At 40.2% G+C, this 22,117-nt stretch overlaps 1 protein-coding gene across 5 annotated transcripts in view; it reads left to right on the top strand.

Annotated features, from left to right (window-relative positions):
- Window positions 1-22,117, top strand: part of ctnnd2a (catenin (cadherin-associated protein), delta 2a) — a 172,055-nt gene that overhangs the window by 91,998 nt on the left and 57,940 nt on the right. For 3 of the 5 annotated variants that reach the window (XM_088283197.1, XM_088283201.1, XM_088283202.1), the window contains exon 12: window positions 10,609-10,975. In XM_088283197.1, the coding sequence (XP_088139323.1) occupies window positions 10,609-10,975 (367 nt within the window). The remainder of the gene's footprint in view (window positions 1-10,608; window positions 10,976-22,117) is intronic. The other 2 variants (XM_088283199.1, XM_088283198.1) reach the window with 1 other exon arrangement.

Below are 22,117 nucleotides of genomic sequence, written 5' to 3'. Positions count from 1 at the left end.
TAGGGGTACTGATTAAACATTTTTCCAACTTTAGCGTTCCTCTGCTGCTCTTCCTTCCCTTCACAGTCATATTCACACAGATCTATTATTGTATGTGTGTGGGCATTGTTTCAGTGTTCGCTCATGGATTAAACCGGGCCAAGGCCCCAGAGGAGCGCAGGTTAATGTGGCCTATTTCAAGAGATTATTCCTGCATGGACAAAATGTCTCATTCTTTCACATATGGTTTCCTTTGTTGCCATAGCGGTATGGCTCATGCTCCGCGCTTTCTTTTCTTCTTTTTAGTGTCTCATGAAGTCAAATATGACCCATTGCTCTGCTGGCTACTGTTGCGGTGTTACATTAACATGATACAAATTGATCTAGAATGTGGGTTGTCTTTGTTGCTTGCAGTTCCTTGCAAGGCGGGTTTTCCTTGATTTCAAGCAGCGCAGTCATGATGATCCTGCTGTTTACATTCCTTTTGTTGTCTCATAGACCTCATTAGCTCCTCCGCATGAAAATCAATCATTTGTCCATTAATTTTAATCCCCATAAATAGGTATTCAGAAGCACGTAATTGAAATCGTCGCACCAAACAGCAGGCCAACAACAATTATACGACACAACGTAGGCTGTAGGCAGTGATCGGTTTCAGAGTCTGATGATACGATAACCGTGAGCATAAGTGTGACAAATAAAATAAAAATGAAAGAACTTATTTCTCAGAAAATGAGGGCCTACCTGTCTGCTCTTTTCCAATCTTTCAAGTAATCTCAGAGCAGAAACGAACGGATGTGAGCAATGCTAGTTAGCTAGTATCTGCCGTAGTAGCAATTCCAATGAAGTTTTGTAAAATCTAAATAAAAACAAAATACAATGATTAAGAAATCTTTTTCAACTTTAATACACTCCAAAGACAAGCTATGCATTCATTTATTTTGAATTTGCTGACTGCAACACGTACCACTAGGTTTCATCACCTTCCCTTTTAACATGGCTCAATAAGTATTTGGGAAATGACGCTTTTTTTTTTTTCCATTCTTGCTTGATGCACAACTTCGGTTACTCAATAGTCTAGCATCTCCTTTTATCATATTTTGTCTTTCATAATGTAGCCGACATTTTCAAAACATGTCTGGACTGCTGGCGAGTCAATCAAGTGCTCGCACTCTTTTTCGACAAAGGCAAAATTGCAGGGCACACATAGAAATTCAGGCGCGTGCGCAAATACATTATTAGTCAGCACACTGCTACAAGCCAACGCAATAATACTTTTTTTTTTTTAATCAAGTCAAGTGTTATCTTTATGAAAGATTTCTTTAATACCATTCTTGCTTTGGCTTTCATTAAATTGTGCAAATGCACTCCGAAAGAATTCAACTTGTTTTATTTTTTTCCCCTAGTGCATTTATTTTTATAGTTGCGCTTTTATACTTTTTATGTTTGTCCTGAAAGCACTCTTGGCCTACATAATGACTGGCCACTGGGAATAGCTGCACATTTTCAACTTAATAGCTTAATGCCAGACCTTCACATACCTCAAGTAGCAGCAAAAGGGGACAATGGGGTGATTTGCCACATACTCGAACTCTGCAAGCCATTGTAAGCTTTTGTCGGTTGATAAAGGGCTAGTTCAGTGTCACGTTGGAATCTTTAGACAGATGCTGGTCAGAAATTGCGCTGCAATCAGTAAATTCACCCTTGAAAGGGCGGTTGTATATCTGTCCAACCATTAACACATCTCGTCGTCCGGACGCATTGCCTAGAGCAAAGAAATGCTGTCGCCCGTACAGGTATATTATTGAAATTATTGGCGTGTTGTTCAGGTGTGCACTGTGAGAGTTATAATGTAATATTTACGAATACTCATTTTCTTATTTTCATCCCAAGTGGTTAAGTTGGTGTATTTCTAAGCATTCACATTCGACATTTCCTTTTTTCAACAGTCTCAACAGACATGTCGAGCAAGTGTTGAACAACCCCTGGCAAAAGTTATGGCATCACCAGACTCGGAGGGCGTTTATTCAGTTGTTTAATTTTGTTGGTAAGAAGCTAAATAAAATATAAAATACTAAATGTATGAAGATGCCTGATAGATGTAGCTTGGAAATGAAAAGGTTATAACCAATTAATGCTGTTACCAAATGACTTGTAATATTCTATAACTCGTGTATTTAGGTTAGCATCTATACGGTAACATTTAACGGCATATGTAATTAATATTTACTTAATAATTGATTTAGTTCAGAGTAGCCAGGCCCTTTCCTAGGTCTATGTTGTTTGGTTGCTGTCACACTTTTGCTCCAGGCCCTCATTGGTGCCTAATAATAGGACTTGGAGTTAATCCTTTAGGTCAGGGGTCACAATCTTCATCATCGGCCTCATCATGGTTATGATTGCCATTAGGAGAGCAGATATAACAGTGAAACCCTGTCAATGTGTGGCGTCTAATGGTAAACCAAAAATCAGTGTACGTGTTGGTTTTAAGGTCACACTTCAACAGTCAGAGTTTGAACACTTGATGTGACATGAAACACAAATAATGCCATTTTCCATTGATTTGGCATGACCTGATGAGTGTTGCAGTGACTCTTTTAAATGCAGTTGGAATTTGCGTGACAAATGTTTTTTAAAATTTTTTAGTGGTGCTCTCGTATTTATGTTCATGTGATGCCTTTTCAAATGAGTTGCCATGTATGACAGTATGCTAAAAGCGCCAATGGTTAGTTTGAATGTGTATGTTTACCGACAAGGCGTAATAACCACCCCATCATATTACGTAATTATTCTTGCATTTTATTATTACAATGTCTACATTGTATAACTAGTTTGAACCTTTACCCTGTGTTATACCCATTTATGGGTTTTAAATGCATAAAAGTATCACAGAAATTTGTTTATGCCATTAAGGCTTTTTGACCCTGTCAACAACCTCTATTTAAACCAAATACGGTAAAACATTATATAAAAAAAAATAGATATAACAAAATTATTAAATGCGCTATTGAAAACTTTGTTGTTTGCGTCGGTTTCAAGCAAGTCATAATTTAAGCTTATGAAACAATATTGAGTTCCAAAACTGAAATCACCTAAACACACTGTCAGTTCAATAAAATTGTAACTTGTAATTGTAAACCAACTGACAGCTGACATGTGCAGCTAAGTTCCGGCTCACGTATTTTCTGCAAATGAGGCAGGGGACACCGAGTAACAGAGCAATACGAATGAGGTTTCCGACAATGCTCAGTTTCAACCAAAAGACAGAGCCTCTTCCGGTGAAGAGGTCACCGGTGCTGAAGGTGCTCCAACTTCTGCTGACACATTCAGATCCAAAAATGGTGACGTCTGTAAGAACCCAGAATCGCCTGACTTCCATGCATGGCAAGGCAGCTGATAAAAATGGCATCAAAATGACCCCTTGGGATCACAAGGTTGTGTAAGCGGCATTGACGTGTTTTGATCCGTTTATTTCACAACGTCACTAAAACAGCCACCATGAGAAGTCTCAGGTTTGTGTGAATTTGAAATTATATTGACTTTTAAGGCATTCAATTCTGATATTTTCTTTGAACGACAAAAGCATGAAGAGGGCTTGGATTCAGATTTGACTCCACATTGCACCGATTTGCTCTGGCTATCAAATGTGCTCTGTTTCTGCAGTAATCAGCTCCCAAAACTTTGTGGGAGGCAGACAAAAAAGACGCGAGGGAGATGAGACAGAGCAAGGACGAGCTCATCGTCAGAGAAGGAGGAGGAGAACGCGGACGGGGGTTGGGTGATAAAGATGGAGACTGTTGGGGGGTGGACGGTGCATTTATTTGGCTTCTTCTAGCCAGAAGGCAGGAACATTTAATGGCATCTCTTAAATGGAGAGAGTGATTTCCTTCCTGAAGAGCAAGAAAGGTAACAAAAAAAGAATGGTGTGCCTACATAAGACTGAAATATTTTCATAACCTCGATGCATACGAAAACTTTGCAGCCTCTTGGGGCGGCGTTAAAAAAAAAAAATCATTAAATATATTAAAGAAATAAAAGAGGTGACACAAACTAAAATCTCCTATATCCAAGTTGAAGACTTGTATTGGTAGTAGTCAAGCAGAAGTGATGCCATAAAGGCTGACCTAGGTTGTAAATGTTTTATATTTCATGTGCAAACCAGTGTAAGGACGTGCGCTTTCAAATGCTTGCCTTCTATTCACAGGTCACTCATATTAGTCATAATCTGTCATGGTTATACTTATGTACTTTAAATCCCAACAAGGGCCTACAAGTGATCTATTGTTTTCATGGATTTGGTTTAATACTGCAATTGATATCTTATAAATGGAAATTTTCAATACATCCTTAACATTATAAGCAATTGCAGGGTGCCTGCTTGGATACATTATTGCCGCCAACAATCATGCCTTTTAATATTTCATCTGAATCTGGAATACTTGCATTATCAGACACAAATCACTTCTATTGACGACTTTAAAGGCAGGCTCGTGATACCTTGTGCGTTCTAGGTCGTGTTTTTCCATCATAGCGAATGCATTTTAATTAGCGAATGGCCGAAGGTGCAGGATCTGTAACGCCTTCAGCCAAAGCAGCTCCCCAGTCACTTTTGTGTCAGTCTCCAGACCAGCTGTGATTAGATGTGTTTGGCTTAGATCAATTTCTGCTTGGCCCTTGGTCCTGCTGGTTTATTGATAGACCCTCTGTCTTTTAAATAACAGTAAAAAGTCAGGCTGGAAAAAGCACTCGCATAGATTTCCTCCCTAGCGTAAAAGGTCTGTCTCAGTATTTATATTTGTGCAACTTTGATATGTGCTCGCTGGGTGATTTGTGATAAGAGCTTGGAAGCTAAGAATGGAGCCTGTACAAAACCCGGAACAGATTGTGTCTGCCTCCTTCATTAAGACGACCAAATAAAACTGAACTCCTGCACTATTCATACAATTTAACGTAGATTCTATAGTCTATGAAAAAGTTACATATTTTATCTATTACATATTTTTAAAGTAGCATGCAACCTCACCACAGCGACAGCCAGGTAATGTTTGCTTTACTTGGCCAAACGTGGTCTTTGTTCTGAGCTCACCACAGCAGCTGGTTCTGCATGGCGGGAATGTGCTCTGTTTGCAGATAATCACCGACCTCTTTGTGTGCGGTGTTGTAAATTCACGTCTATATGCTTCTGCTTTGATAGTGTGGGCTGGGAAATTGTTGCAAATGCTGTTTTTCAACTCTACTGGTTCCTCTTCGAAATAGAAGACAATTTTAATTAAATAAATTGATTATAACATTCCACAATCTAGTTTGCTGACTGAAGTTAGTTTGTACATTCCCTAGCAACTACAAGACGTCATCACAACAAGTTCAATTTTTTTCCAGAATAGCACGTTAACCACTCATTCTATGCTAACCATGAACTGACATGCCTTCTATCGTATAAATGGTGTCAATTTAATACACACATGGACAAACAATAACACTTACACTCGTGTCCTTCCTCTCCATGGACATTAAACTTGCCTCATCCAGACAAGTGTCCTACGGCTGCAACACTGCAAAACACTCGATACTGTACGTGTGTGTGTGTGTGTGTGTGTGTGTGTGTGTGTGTGTGTCAGCCATTGCTTCGAGCTCTGGAACATCAAGAGCTATGTGTTGGCCTGGAGCTACTCCTAGGGATTAAACTAGGGAGAAAGTAATCCTCCCTCTCCTCCATATCCAAGCGCGTGTGTGTGTATACGGGGGCCATGCGTGTTCACCTATAGCTGATGTGGCCAAGGTTATATCTGCATGACCTCAATGCACTGCACACAAAAGTGCCCCGGGGGTATACTTTTTTAGACCATGTCAATCACGTTGATATTTAGAAGTTGTGAGCCAGTGTGTGTGTGTGAGGGGGGTGAGAGAGTAGAGAGAGAGGGTTTTTGTGTAATCGCGCTGAGCGTCGAAGCGTGTCGAGAGAAAGGACATGTCCTCGGCTCTGATCACATAGTCTTCTACAGCTACAATAGAGGCAAGCACGATGGAGAGACAGAGGCTGATTGGGAAGAAAAGCGGAGAAAAACATGGGATGAATGGATGATGAAGAGAGGATGACAGGCACAAAAAAAAAATGGAAGCATAGAGGGTGTTCAGAAAAGAGCGAGGGCTGGGGATTGAAAGGCATGAGGCGGGTAAGAGCGAAAGATGGATGGGGTGAGGATAGAGAGGGATGGATCTGGAGGGAGGTGAGAAATAAAGAAAGAAGAGAAAAGGGCAATAAAGCGATGAAGGAAAATAGAGTGACAGAGACAGAGTAGGAGAAAAAGGGATGCAGGCAGAGATGAAAGTGAGAAGGAGGATGGTTGCCGGAAAGCTCGGAGGAGTGGTTTGATTCCCTTCTACTTCTATACTGTATTCCGCCCATCTCATACTTCTTCATGCTGCTCTTTTTTTTGCTCCAAGCTCGCCGGCGCCTACACTGGCTGCCTAATTTTCTTGGAATGACTGTGTGAGGGGGAGCGGGGGGGATCTTTTCAGCGCTAATCTGCTAGCTATTTGTTTACGTAACACCAAAGCGAGGGGAAACAAACACTCCAGAGAGTGACGAGTGATGACAGTGTCTTGTTGTAATTGGTTATTTACATGACACAAAGATGTAACCTTTTCCTATTTGACTTTGTCAAAAGTCGGCAGATCTGCTTTTTCTTTTTAGGAATGTCACAGTAATTAGATTTGCATTTGCAACATTACGTTGCACACACATAAGCTTGTGACTGCAAGCAAATGTTTATTACGTGCACTGTGTAAGAAAATACCGTACCCTGGCCAACGGAAGGACCCAGGATGTTTTTCTTTTCTTTGATCCCATTTTAAATCCATCCTAGCTGTGTTGTACTAGCCTGATCTGCGTAGCTAGCACTAAGCTAGTTTGTTCCTCGGGTCCAGCATCCAACTTTACAAATTCTTTCATTTGTTGGTTGGACGGTTTGAGAGGCCAGAAACGGCCACAGTGCCTTGCTCGGCTTTATTTATTAACAGCACATTAGCCAGCCAAATATTCCCGTACACCACGGACGGCCTTGTCATACACACAGAACTCCTTCCGGGCGTCCATGGGAACGTGGTGCTTAAATATTCTGTGTTCAAATTCAAAGGCTGCATCCTCCGAAGGCCGCATTTTTCAGCCGCATGACATCACTTCCGCCCGAAATGAATCTTTTGACAGCAAGATGAATGAACCTTGCAAAAACCTTGAGCACCAACAGCATACCAGACTCAGCCTTTCAGCTACAGAGCTACACTTTCTACTGCGGACATACACCGCTGCTTTGGGTAAAACCAAATTTGGTGGAGTGTTAAGAAAAGAAGGTGTGTGGCGTTCAGTTGATGGAGAAATACTCCTTAGTGGGAGGTGAAGTGTTGATGGTAATCTCCAGACTTTCTATCTACAAAGAAAGTTTAATGTTGTGTTCATGCTAGTTGTTTACATCCTACCTTGATCTAGCATTAGCACTACTGCATAATCATAAACCTGAACTGGCTTGTAAAATTAGCTCACAAATATACTACTGTATAACAATCATTTGCGATTTCACGATATATATTGTTGAGATATTGTTGAGAATTTAAAGATGCATTCTAGATTGCTTACCAGCTGCCCAGTTATGTTGAAGTTTCAAGACATTTTAAAGTGAGAGTGAAGGCAGTGTATATATTAATTTCAGCTGGTACACTTTTTAACAGATATATTTTCTTTGTAAAGGTCAAGATACGTCATTCTAATATATATGGAATGACAAGTATGCATCATTACGCATGCCCCCCTTGCTGATTTCCTTCAGGCTGCACGGCCGGCAAAGGTCACGTCATCAGCCAGAACGCACTGCTACCAGGACAAATGACACATTCCCAACCCTGTTTGGTTCAGGTTGGAGAAAAAGAGGGAAAAAGAGATTGAGTGTGCGACAAAATGTAATTTTAAGCAACCAGTGGGTTTTTATAATTGTTTTATTTTGTTTATTAAACCTAATCAAAGTGGAATATATACCACAGTATTGCCAGAAAATAGATTTGGTGGTCATTTTTCCCCCTCCTCATTCGGCTTGCCCTTCTATCGCCCTTCTGCCAATTGGAGATTTGTCCTAGTTCATTGTCAGGTCCCCGGGAGGTTGCGCTCTCGCTCGAACACTTGTGGTGTTAGCCTAAAGCCCCGGCTACTAATGAGACGTTCAGGAAGAAGGACGCATCACAGAGACAATTTAAAGAGGGGAGAAAAGACGAGGATTTCTTTCTGATGGGAGTAACTCTTGCTTCATTACCCTCTCCTGTTCTGTGTTAGCCACTGCTCTGCCACAGTTTCATCCCCATACCTCTTTTCTTTTTTTTCAACTGCAGTTCACTTTAACACAGAGAGAGTGGGGATGTTTTTTTTTTTCCATCAGTGGCCATTTAAGTTTATATCGTCCTCAGTGGTTCATACTAAATCTATGAAAAAAATGCAACAATCAAACTTATCTATCCGTTTACTATACGGCTAGTCATCATGAGGGGAGCGGGTGACCTCCAGCCCGACTTTGGGACCATAGACAAACAAGCATTTAGTCAGTGATTGTATTCTATTATGCATTACGAGCAATTGTAAGGTGGATCTTTCCCGTAGCGGTTGCGCGGCTGTCTCGACGAAATGCTCTTACTGGCCGAATGCCAACCACAAAACTTGAGAATTCCACTCGAGGAATTTCTATTACATTTCATAGTACGGTCTTGTTCCTGATTGTCTCATACAAGCGATCATAAAAAAACGAAAACAAACAGTAATTAAGTGTTGTGATGTGTTAAGCAGGTGACTGTGAGTTAAGGGGAGAGATAACAGGAAACAAGTGTGTGTCACTTCTCAAGAGAGCACTAACAAGCAAAGTACTCTCAGGCCACACTTAAAAGACCCCCCCCGCGTATTTACACTCACTGGTCGCTTGATTAGAAAAAGCAGCAACAAAATAAAATTAAAAAATGCTCGTTTTAGTGTGCAGTGGCGTACTGCTTCATACTGAACTGTGTTTTTAATTTTTTCAATGTGGCACTAAAAGAACAACATACTGGAAATGAACTCTAGCCACAAAGATTGCGAAGATATTTTTAGGAATGCGTCGCGTTCCATTAATTGAATCCACTCTAGTATGCAGCGTGAATGGATGACTGAAGTTTTGGGCTGCTGCTGTGAAAGTAGCACTTTATAGTTTGTGATGCCATTTGACCAACAAAACAAAAACCTGAAGTTAAATTCACAAAATATGAAGATCTGTCGAGTTCTTGGTTCCTGGTTCCTGTTATAGCATGCTCCAAAACGACTCGACCACCTTCCAAATGACGCACATACAAATCTCAAATAATTGATGTCCTGTGCCCCAATTTAATTAACAGAAGAAGTGAACACCTCCCTCAAAAAGATGCCAGCCTATCCCCACAAGGGGAAAAACTAATATTAACTAATTTCATCACATAATGTTTTTGCCATTTCTTCACATTTGGTTTCCAACTAAATCCACATATTTTTAACCAATGATCACAATGCATGATGAAAACATGATCAGAATGTATATTAGTTTCCAAGGGCCTCGCCTCTTTTCGACACATCATACTACATTTAATGAATCAATCCGATACTGTATATTCAATACCACCCTGTCAATGTCAATCATTTGGATCTTTACAAAGGCAGAATTTTCTCTTTACATTGCACAGGTGTACCTGTTGCTGTTGACAGAGGGTTGTTTATGCACACATTCACTGTGTGATTTATTTTTTTATTTTTCAATTCAAGTGCAATTTTTTTTAAAGGCTAATACTCCTTTAATAGGAGCCTCGTTGGATTGAGTTAAAGCCCCAGTCAATCAGGACCCCCCTCATTGATCCCGCACCTCTGTGATTTATCACATTGTCTTTGAAGAGGGCATTCATCACGGCGTTTGCATGTGTGCACATTTGTGTTTTTTTTGTGTACCTTGCTGCTAAAGACAGATGAGATGGATCAGCCTCCCCGCTTCACGCACACACACACATACACACTCACGACTTCTCTTAGTGTTTTTACAGCCCGAGAAACAAGGCCCCCAGACTCACATTAACACCTTGATATATCGCTGCTCCTTTGCTCCCACGCAGGAGCGAAGGAAGGTGACAGCTCCACTGCCCCTGCAGAATTCTTACATCACCGAGCGATTCCCCATTCAATTCCCCATCTCTCGCTAAACGCATAAAGCTTGGTGTTTTTACATTTTGTTTTAATTTTTTTTCAGTCCTTACTGCTCATGAGCAGATGTCTCATTATTTGGGCAAATAAAAGTTTATCCAGTTGTTCTCCAGCTTCATGACAAGAAGGAAACAGTGCTGAGTGTTAAAGCGGGTTTTAGTACCGATTGAAGAATGCTCCAGAAGTCGGGATGTCTTTAAATGAGAGTTTTTTTCCCAGCAGCTGTTGAAATGATTTGACATTCTGTGTCTCTCTCCCTCTCTCCAATCCCTGCGGTAAACATTGGTCTTGTTGTTAATCCCGGGCATGTGGCCAATATTTATCAATCCATATGGAGACATGCCTGTTTGTTCCTATCCTTTGCTCTCCTCTTTCCATCCCATCAACCGTCCTTGTAGACTTCTCCCACCGTCTCCATGACCATGTCCTAAGTTATGTCCTTTGTCCCTACTTTCCTGCCATAGCTCCCTCCTCCCCCGGTGTCGACTCCACCCCTTTGCAGCGAACCGGAAGTCACGGCGCCGGAACGGGAAACTACAGCCGTGGCGGGACCAACAACTATGCCACGGTGGGACCAGGCTACACCACAAGCGGGGGAGGGGGCGACATGTACGGCTCGGACCCCTACGTGGCGGACCCTTACCGCACCTTGCAGTACTGCCCCTCGGTGGTTGAATCACCTTACAGCAAGTCTGGGCCCGCCCTGCCGCCCGAAGGCACCCTGCAGCGTTCACCTTCTATTGACTCCATTCAAAAGGATCCCAGGTAAGATTATTTATTCATAAAAATGAAATTTGGCACTATATTACCTTGAATTATTTTGAAATTCACATTCAAATAAACACATATCATGGCTATGGTCCAATACGCCGTGACCTGTTTCTAAAATATTGTGAGAATGGCATAATTTACACAATTGAATCTTACTAACAAATCCTTTAAGAATTGATTATCTTATGGATTTAATCGGTGTATCGTCCTGCTTCTTGTTCCTAGGCAGACATTATTTACAGCAAATTTTTTTCGTCCTCTTAGCTGAGTAAGCAGATTCCACCGTCCCCTCTGTCCCCCAGACTTCATCCTGACATAATAACAATAAGATGATTTAATGTAATTTGAGCCGATTTGGTGTCTGAGAAGTGTTGGACACTTTTACACCATTCATTGGAATTCAGAAGGAAATGCCGTTCACACATTTTTGTAAATTTACCCGCGCTGCACTTAAAGGTCCTCAAATTCTCGAGTTGTTCTTTTTGTCAAGCCGTTTTAATCCCTCACTCTACTTAATCGAATTGTATTGTAACTGCAGTTTGTGTTACATTTCTCTTTGGCACGAGGTTGCCTATACTCCAACTCCAGTCGTTCTTCTTTCAATAATTGGATCGAGCCGAGCTGGCATGAAGTGCTAAATGAGTTAGCAGCTATTTAGAGACAAGAAATGCCTTGAGTGAAGGCAGAGGTTATTTTTGAGTATGCATCAATGCGTGTAGAAGAAATCAATGTATTTCCGGTTCTATATTTATGCATTTTGAAGCCTAATGTGAGTGCGTGTCATGTGTGGCTGCTCGTAACGCTGTTAAGGCGCCATTACAGCTTGCCGAGGAGTGAGCAGGATGGAGTAGATGTGAGGACACAGAAAAGCCACCAAGCCCTAATAGATGATGGGAGTAAAGGAAGGTGGTAGATTAAGTGGATATGGGGAGGAAAGTAGGAAGGATAAAGAAAGTGAGAAACGAGTGAAGAAGAGGCGGTGCATAAGCAAAGTGTGAGAGGAAGAAGCGCAATGAAAAGGACGGAGCGGCACATGTCGGGAGAAGGGGGATTTGATGAAGAGGAAAGTGGATCAAAGTGCATACAATCATTTAGAGTAGTGGTTTTATAATTTAGATGATTGGTCGCGTGAATGTGTTGTTTGTTCTGTGTGGTCTCCTTAAAGCACTATAAGAAGTAAGGGCAGATAATAAAGCAAAACAAATGAGGGGGGTAGTTGCTAAGGAAGGAAAATACACAGACGAGTTTGATTAAGAAGATGAAGGGAAGAAGAAACAAGTAGTGAGGCATGGTGGGTGGGGTGTGTGAGCAAGAACAAGGGGGAGAGGAACATTAGCTCAGGGAGAGTGGGAATTAGGGACCACTAAGGTGGAAGAGGTGGGTGTGGATGGTTATTGTTACAAAGCTTAGAAGCTCAAGAGAAGCACAGGTGTCTTACAAACATCTTGAAGGGGGGAGTTTGGCCAAGAGAGATGCGGATTGATGGGAAGGCAAATAGAAGCAGTCGCAACACACTGATCAAAAACAAGACTGCGGTATATTGTTTCTCCCACGTGTTTGCTTTACTTCGCTCTTATACAAGCGCCAATAAGCCCGCAGCATGCTAGCGGGGAGAACACAGACATGAGTTTTCATTGATGTTTTTATTAGGTAACGCTTTTTAAGGTTATAACAAAAAGATGCATATAGAGGCACATCTGAAATTCTCCCCTTTGCGAGTCGAAAGGTAACGTTCCATTTTGAATACAATTTCATGCGGTGCAACTTCTAAATTTGTGCCTCCGTGAAGTCGCGCTACTAAAATGGCGAAATATACATGTAAATTAGTGCAGGAGACCAAAATTCTGACTTAGACATAATACAGTGCCTAAATGAAATAAATATTCTGGAACTAATAGACGGTAGTGTACAAACGGGATTTTGGAGTGGATTGGACATTAACACCTGTGCAGTTAAAAAAAAAAAAATCAAATAAAAGCATGGGATTTTCTTTCTTCATTTCATCACCTCATGCTCTTTTGTCATCTGAATTGACTTCCAACCGGCACAACCTCACCTTCTATATACTGTATATGTTTTTTTAATTATTAATTGAGTGCATGTTGGTTGAGTGCGTATGGGATGGATATGGATAAGCAGAGTGCTCATGCAAACCAAACCTTTATGAGTTTTACGTTATTGTATTTATTTATTTATTTATTTGTGACTTAAGGAAAGCTGAAGTGTCCGCACTGTTGCTGCCACACGTGCACTGGAGTCTGTTTGTGCACATTCAAGTGAATTAAGCGTGTTGGATCCATTTTGCGTATGTATGAGTCAACAGATGGGACAGCCGCTCTAGATGGAAATTAAGGCAGTGGCAAGCTGAGCGCACACCTTGTTTGTATGTGTGAAAGGTTCTTGACCACAGGATTATCTGCAAACTGGGGATTCCGCAGCCTCTTAAGTGAAAGAACCTGTCACGACACGGTTTACGACACCACTCCTGGGGGTTACTATTGTTTCAAGTGGAGGGAGATTTTTTTTCTCATAATATACCATGGCTACTTGCCACACTTTCTGTTCTTTATTTGAGGGGATTTCCATAGTTTGTGCACAAATATCAGCGCATGTTTGCAGCAGAATTATGAGGCAAATATACAATAGTTGATTTTGACTGTATTATAAGAGCACTTTAACCAGAGTGGAATTTCTGGAACGTCACAAAGGAGGCAGATATACCAATAAATGTTGATGATTCATTGACATTTCTATTTTAAAATAGCTTTTGGTCAAAGTATGGTTTGCGAGCATCAAGTATGGAGCTCTATTAATAAATGATGGTGTTGAGGTTTTTATTTTAATAGGCGGAAGTAGTTTCAGCACCATGGAGAGCAACACAGTGACGTTTTTTTTCTTCTTTTTGCTTGAACCAAGGACGGCGTCTAAACACTAATTAAGTCATTTTAATTGCAGTCAAGCCGAACTAGTAATTTTACATTTAACAGAAAAATAAGTTGTTTTCTGACCCCCCAAATAATTTTATACATTGTTTCTCAGGGCTTTATTGTGTTAGGGAGTGAATTTCATGATGCGTTCTTAATTTTAAACATTACCATGCGCAACTGACTAAATGGTTGTGGGCTGAAAGAAAAAATCTATTACTATTGGTCAGGAATGGGAAATTTAATTTTTTTTACGTGCTTGCTTATGTGAAACTAGTAAATTTGCTGATTTGTCTTTTTCTTATTTCTTTTTTTTAATTATTCTTGAATATTTTTAGTTGCTGCCAAACTATTGCTCCACACTTCAAGCCATTTATCTGAAGCAATTTCTGGTTGTACCCCTAAAATTTCAGTTTAGACGCCACTTTGCTCCTAATAAAAAAACGTTAATCTGGAGACCTTTTGCCAGTTGCTTTAGGTTCTATTTCTTGAGTTATCTCCGTCTGTTTATCAGTTAGAGAAGAGAGGTTTACAAAACTGCGTCTCTGGGAGCGAGTTGTGAGAGCAGGATGGGATAGTAAACGTATACTTTGTCACAGTCCCAAAAGTGAGGGAAGGATTTACGAAGAAAGGAAAGAAGGGAGCCATATAGAAGAGAGGACACACTCTTTTGCCTCTCAGCATGGCCCATGGGTAATTTCCACTCCACATGAGAAATGCATGCTGGGATATGGTATCACCTCCAGGGGAGGGTAATGATGCTTTGCCAGAACCTTGGCCCTGAGGCACAGCTGTATCGTGTGCGTGTGGATGTGCAGCTGTGGCTTGGCCATCGCCCCTGCCTGTTCTCGGTAAATTGCCCATTGTCGTAATTTTCCTTTTTTGAAGTGGCCCATCTATTTGTGTGCGTGTTTGCGGGATGTGTTTGGTTGACCTTGGAATGAAAACAAATGCTTGTGTCTCTGCCGTGGTCTTTTCTTCTCTGGTCTCCACTGGGCATTCTGAATAACGGATTCATTCCAGGTGAGCGAATGACTGCCTTGAATATAATTAAATTCTCTATATTCAGAATTTTGCAATTCCAAAGTAAGTTGATGCTAATCATTATCTTGGATATAAATTTAAGAAAGTGGTTGAAGAGGTGAGGTAATATGTTAAACCTGTCAACCTAGACACATAAAGATCAAAACTGAATTTTTAGATTATATCATCGAATATATATTCCAATGGTATGTATACCTAATTTTCCCCTCCTAAAGGTGGAGTGCACAGGAATGCTCTTTTTTTTCTGCCTTCATTTCTTCCTTCAACTTATTCCTTTATATCTGCGGAGAACTGTACAAGTTGGCTGGTGCAATAACAACGCTAATAATATTGGCAATATTCAAATAATATCCAAACAGATTTGTGCTCATCAAGGATCATGCATTTCTAGTTATTTCTGTCATGAGCAATGTTATGAAAATCAGTTAGGCGGTCTTTCAAAGTGGGCCAGATATTACTGGACCACCATCAATCTTTGGTGTAATCCTAATTGTCGGAGCATGACGCGATCTAAATGATTCATTTCTGTCGTCGAAATTCATCATGAGCCACGCGCTTACGTTATATGTCATCATCACCGGCATCGTTTCCAACATGTCGTTCTGTAAAGCTCTTAGCAAACGTTGGTGCACTCTGCAATTCGCCTTGCTGTCTTATTGCTCGAGTGTAAACTAATAACTGGAGCAGGTGCACTCGCCACACACTCGTTTATGAAATTTCTGTCCATTTTGCGTCATTTCACTGTTTTCTTCTTTAGCTCATACAAGTGCAAAGCAAGTCACGTCCAAATATCAACATTCACACAAGCACCCAATGGTTGATTATAAAAAAAAAAAAAAAAAAAGGTGGGGATCTCCAGGGCAGTGGGGTCACACATTTTTCTTTTTATCTTATCAAGTCAAACCATTTGGTTCTACAGTCTCTCTCTCTAGTCGCGGCCGGCTTGTCACCTTGGCCTCCACTTAACAGGTTTTCTGTGGCGCTTCAGTTTAGCCTCCACTGTGCCCTCTTTTTGACAGCAGAGCGAGTGTACGTACTGCATGAATTCATGTTTACAGGTGTGTGAATAAGAGCGCCAATAAGCTTGCAAAAGAGCGGGACATCAACACCACCGCCTAAGTGTTTGACTGTGTCATAAATACACTTTCGCCGTGATGACACTGCCAGCCGATTATTGCATTACTCCCCATTACCCCCTTGCACACACACATTCAGTCTAGTCCATGTGACCATAATTACTGAGTAATCCCGTGTAATTCTACAGCACCAACACAAATCACAGCCTTTAGAACGAGCACTAAAATACATTAACACCTCTCTCTGTCAAACATTACAAACAATAGCCCCTTTCACCGTGGCCCGTACGTGAAATTGGTGCATCCGGAGCTGCAGCGCGCGATAGCAAAGGCTGACTGCAAACAGATAATGAGAGTGACGGCATCTGGGACTTGGACAATGGTGGGTTTGTGTTCAAATTCACACCCTCGTCGTGGCTTCCCACTGTCCCGTTTCCACAGGTGGCGTTCCACCTCTCAGTATGGTACGTAGAAGCAGAAGACCACTGGTAGTCAATTTGTGACGTTTTAATGTGCATGTAGAGCACATACACGGCATTATTTAAATAAACTAATGCAATCAACTAAATCTTGATTTGCTAATAAAATTCACGTTTTAATGACTTTTAGTCAGCCCGACATTTATCAATTTAACACCGTGATGTCAAACTTGACCGCATCACATCTTCATGCTTTTCTAATATTGATAAGATGGAAACTTTGCTCAAAATGATGCACAATTTGTATAAGTGTAATCCAATCTAAAAAAAAAAAAAAGATAGATTTTTCAAATATTTGGTTGATTTTGTTGAATTTTATATCTGATCCCCGCAAATGAGACTAACTCACACAAACACACATGCACACATTAACGACCTGTCATACTCAAAGAGCTGGAATCCAGTTTGACCTTAACATGTCAGACTATCTGGATAAATTGTAGTTGCATGTGGATGCCGGAGTGTCACAGTGAGCGCAACCTTCAATAGACCCGTGACATAAAGCTGCAATTTGTCGATTACGCGCACACGCACGTTAACGTCCTCATTAGCATTATCGGCACGGAACGGGCTCATCTTTACTGTTTCTCATTCAGGGGCCGGAGCGCTACTTGTTGAGGTGATTGCATCTGGGCTTTCAAATCAAAAGACAATAGACCCCTAATTTCTCAGCCAGCTCTCATTCTTCCGTCAGCTTAATCTTCCCCTCTCACTTTGATTGGCTGAGTGCACTAGATGACGAATTTGATTGGATGTTATGCTCACTTGTGTTGCAGTTTGTGTCTTTTTTTTGCCCTTGTGGTAGTCCACCAAGTGACTGTTTTCTCGCCATTATTTACCAAAAGAAACATGTACGTTTGAATCCTTAAACTCTTAGTTCTCCAAAATGTTATAGGTATTTTTAAAACTTGAGAGAGCCCACATGAGGAGGAAAATGTCGATGTGACCATCACAACACACACGTAAGGATGTCCACCAACAATATCAAGTCTCCTCCCTGCAACCAAATTGGTTGTAATTCCCAGATTGACCTGTGAGGGGCAGCATGATGCAAAAGGGTCATACAGAGACGTATGCTGGAACATACAAAAAAGAGGAGCAAACATAGCAATAGATGAAATATTATAAGTTTGGCTGACTGATACCTTAATTTGTAACAAAACTTGTCATTTTTATTGTTTTGAAGGACTTATCAGACGCATCATGCGAACACTCATCACCACCTTCGTCCGTCAACATCACAAGCTTCGAGTTACCTTCTAATTGGCTATAGTAGCTTTTCAAGTCACAGTCACAGAAATTCCTGCGTTTAATGATCATTATCACATTGTTCTCCAGGTGGTGCATAATTCTCTACGTCACCTCAGTCGAATGCGTAGGTTTCACTGGCTTGATGTTTTGCTCTGTAAACATTCCGTAATTGCACTGTATCAAATGGGGCTGGTGACAATGGGCTGAAAATTTGTGCTCAGCAAATACTGTATTGGATCATCTCTATGTAAATGTGTGTGTATTTGTCGTCATTTTGTATGAATGAATGTGTGTACACTATATGCATGTGAGGTGACAGCTTGATATATGATTGGATTCGGCCTCAAATGTTGTCATCAGCTTATTTTCTGGTGGACGCATTACACACATTACCCACGATCATTCAGGTTACTTTGATAAAATAGACGAATAAAGCTGCACCATTACAGCACATTGAAACAATCATCCCACTGCTTTATTTGAGACGACTACTTGGATAGAAGCTTCTGGATCCAAAATAGCTAAATGTAATCAGATCCTACAATCAGATCCAGATAAGTACGAATAGCATATTAGCTTGAAACTCACGCATGCACATCAAATTGGATAAGATTTGATTGATACTGAGCTGGTTTTGCTCAAAATTACCCAATCACACACCTGTCTCCATTTTAAAGTGCTTCTCAGTTGCCCCAAATAAAGTTCAGCTCATCTAGAATGTTTTTCCTGGCGGATTTTTTCCAGCAGAAGCCTGAATGTGTTCAGAATTCATTTTTAATTCATATCTGCATTGATGTCTTTGTGTGTGTTTTCCTTCAAAGGTATGTTTGCTGTCATACAACTCATGGTTTGCTCTTTTATCCATAGCATCATAGTATGTAAGCAGTTTCATTCCACACCTCATATTCTTGTCACAGAGACTCTTTGTTGGCTTTCATTCACGCTCCCTTGCTATCCATCCCAGACCGGAAGACCCTTGGAGAAAGCCTATTGATTTTTTTTTTTTTTCTTGTCTTGTTCTTTTTTTTCCCCAACCCATCTAATATAGAACAAGGAGCAGACTAAGATAGACAGTGTGGTTTTTGCTGCTATGTGCAGACAATTGTATGGATAGAATGAGAGCGAAAGTCGCATCTGGCGTACTAGTCCTGACGTGATGAGCTTGATAAAAGAAGTAATATGTACTCCTTCTCTCTTCATCACATTCCTTGATCTCATTCATGGCCTTCTTTTCTTCTCAGGTTCTCACCACTCTTTTTCTATTCCCACCAAGAGTGGTTTTCTTACACTGGCTTACTTTCATTTGGCTCATTACAAAGGTGAACGAAGGGAGGAGAGTTTTGGTTTTGGGGTACTGGTACTCGAGTGCGGTGGCGGGGGTGAGCTTGTCAGTCATCCAAGTGACGCAAATATAAAAGATAGAAGGTGGAAATGTCTGGGGCACCACATAGCGACAGTGTTTGGGATGTCACATGCTAATCATTCAGTGAGATTTTTATACTGCCTGAAGGTTGAAATAATATCAAATATTTTGGTATGAGCTATTATTCTCCTGCTTTTTATTGATTTTTGCCATCTTCCAGTTTCAGTACCGGTACTGTGATGTTCAGGTATATTGTCAAAGTAAAAATGTTATCGTGACCAATGTTATTGTAGATTTGGGAATATTAATTATATATATTTTTTTTACTTTGCGTTTTGTTTTTTTTTAGTTTTCAGAGTGGCTTTGTTCTAGTTTTAGTTTTTTCAAAAACAATTAGTCTTAGTTTAGTTGTAGTTACCGTAGTTTTCGTATAAGAAAAATGGTGTTTTCCTTATGTGCAAAAAAGAAAAACTCCATGGTAACTATTTGGTAGTAAAAAAAAAAAAATCACATTTTAAAATATTTTGGTAAAGGGTACTGTTTAACAGTCCACAGACTTTTAATTATAATAAATGCGGTGGATAATACCACTTTCAAAGGTGATTATAATCAAGCTAGAATACCTTGTTTGCCAATTAAATTGGCTTTTTCTAAAGTGGATTTGTGGCTTGAATCCTTGTTGAGAAGTATTTAACACAGATGCATAGCGACTTTTTTTTTCCGTTTACTTTATGAATTTTTTCCTATGAAATAAAAAAGAAAGACACTTTTTACCACGGGTTGCATTACGACCTGACATAAATGACAAAAGAAACTTCAAATGATTGCCAGAGGGGAAATAAATGTAATTAGTTTCATTTCTGACAGTAAAATGTCGCTTCAGTTAGTTTTCTTTTTCTTCAAATCATTTTCGGTTTTAATTTACTTCGGTAACAAAAATGTTTTTCAGTTATTTAATTAGCTTTCATTAACAAAAAATAACCTTCATAGACACGCTAGGACAAAGATGTTTTTGTCTAATTGTGATAGGTAGCTCAATCAAATGAACCGTGTCACTTATCCATTCGCTGAGGAAGACTCAAAATCAGATACTGAATACATAAGACATGATGTCAGTCCCTATATGATAGCCCACAAGTCGAACGATCAGACATGAGATAAAAGCTCAAAGAATCAATATTTTATACATTTTTATTTTTTGCTGAAGGCTTGTCAATATCGTCTCATCCAAACACGACGCTGACAGATAAGCTGCGGTTCTGCCCGCCAATATTAAAAGCAGGAGTCAAATAATGTTACTCTTAAAACTCGCTTAAAGACACACACACACACACACACACACCTGCATTCATGCATGTCAAAATATTTTCCTCGATTCAAGGGATGTGAGTGAGCAAAATCTTTTTGAAAGTGTGGCAAATCCTTTGCCTAGTTGCATCGCGTTGCCATGATAAATCCCATTTAGCCGGGCTTTTCGTGTGCCAAAAAGACACGTCGACTTAATGCAGTGTTCACAAAGTTGTCAGTGTGCTTCTTTTCATGGGTTGTTTTTCTGCTTGCTTCTTCTTTAGTGCCTTGTTTGTCGGAGAAATTGTTGTAACATACTTTGTGTCAGTTTGAATCGTGCTCAGACTTACTGTTTAAGCTTAACTTGTGTAGGTCCTGCAAATCTAATGAGATGCAATTGCTTAAAACAAAAAGTATTACTTTACAGGTTACAATAATGCTAATAATTATTGGAACGATACAGTTTTAAGAGCTATTGATTGAAAATAGGATTTTGTTTGTGCTGAGTGACATTCTTCTGCTTTGAAATAAAATTTTCCCTCAGAAATGAATTACATTTATATATTTCTTCATTTATTTCCTGGATCATCAATATTTTCGTCAAATAAAACATAAAAAATAAAAAAAATAAAGTACGATTCCGGCAGTTTACCTGCTCAGAGAAAATTGCTGTCTAAGTACTGTGGCGTAAATGAACGTGTCCTTTAACTGTTGTCGTGCTAAAATCTTCACACATCCACTGTAGTTTTTTCCCCACATAAGGAAATTATGTCATACGGAAATTTTGAACAATGCAAATATGATTCCGTACAAGAGAATATTTACTGTCCTGACAAAATTTGCAGACATGTTGCATGACACCTTGCATGACTTTGTGGCATATTTTTCAAACATGTATTTGGGGCTTTCCACTGTTTACGGTATTATAATCACCTTTCAGTATAGACACAGTGCTGTTCTACATTCTATATTGTGCAGCCACAATGATAAATATATTGAATATACTGTGTATTTCTTTGACAGTGTACGTCTAAGAGTTAATGAGATTCTTAATATTGAGTCTTGTTAGAATGCAATATTGCAGAAGATCTGAGACAAAAGGGAGAAAATGGAATTAGTTGATGTTTGACGGCCAGAATGATTTACTAGCCAGCACTTAAAAAAAAAAAAAAAAACTGTCCAGCTTGCCTCCTTTGTCAAAGTCAAACTCTTATTTAGCTTCTCCAGAGTAATGTGTAGCCGTTTCATCACCAAGGTTGTAAATTACCTAAACTGTTTTTGGCACTTTCTCTCCCTTTCCATCCTCCAATATCTCTTAATCTCTCATTCGCCCCACTGACCACCTTTTATACCTGCGTCCATTTCCGTGCCCTCAAGATGGATGTTCAGGTCCTAATTAGCATCTGCTTTGGTATGCACAATGCTTTCCTGTCCGCCAATCAGTTATCATAAATGACAGGCCGTGTCCAATCAGATTAAGCCCAGCGAGACACACTTCCTGTCGGGAGCTGTCTTTTCAAATGTGTTGTGGGCTCTGAAAATGGATGCGAATTGAACTGTGAGGGCAAAAAGGACGTAATAAATTACGGTGATGCATATTTGCTACCGTGCCCTCCGACAGAGTCCACCTAAAATCATTAGAAGACGCTTTGACATTTTGTCAGCATCTCCAAAAGCATTCTCGTCGGCCATTATTCACAAGTTTCTCGCCG

The sequence above is a fragment of the Idiotropiscis lumnitzeri genome, chromosome 19, assembly GCF_059441095.1.
Source record: "Idiotropiscis lumnitzeri isolate Australia: NSW breed Sydney's pygmy pipehorse chromosome 19, RoL_Ilum_1.0, whole genome shotgun sequence".
Lineage (NCBI taxonomy): Eukaryota > Metazoa > Chordata > Actinopteri > Syngnathiformes > Syngnathidae > Idiotropiscis > Idiotropiscis lumnitzeri.
This window is presented reverse-complemented; position numbering and strand designations above follow the sequence as displayed.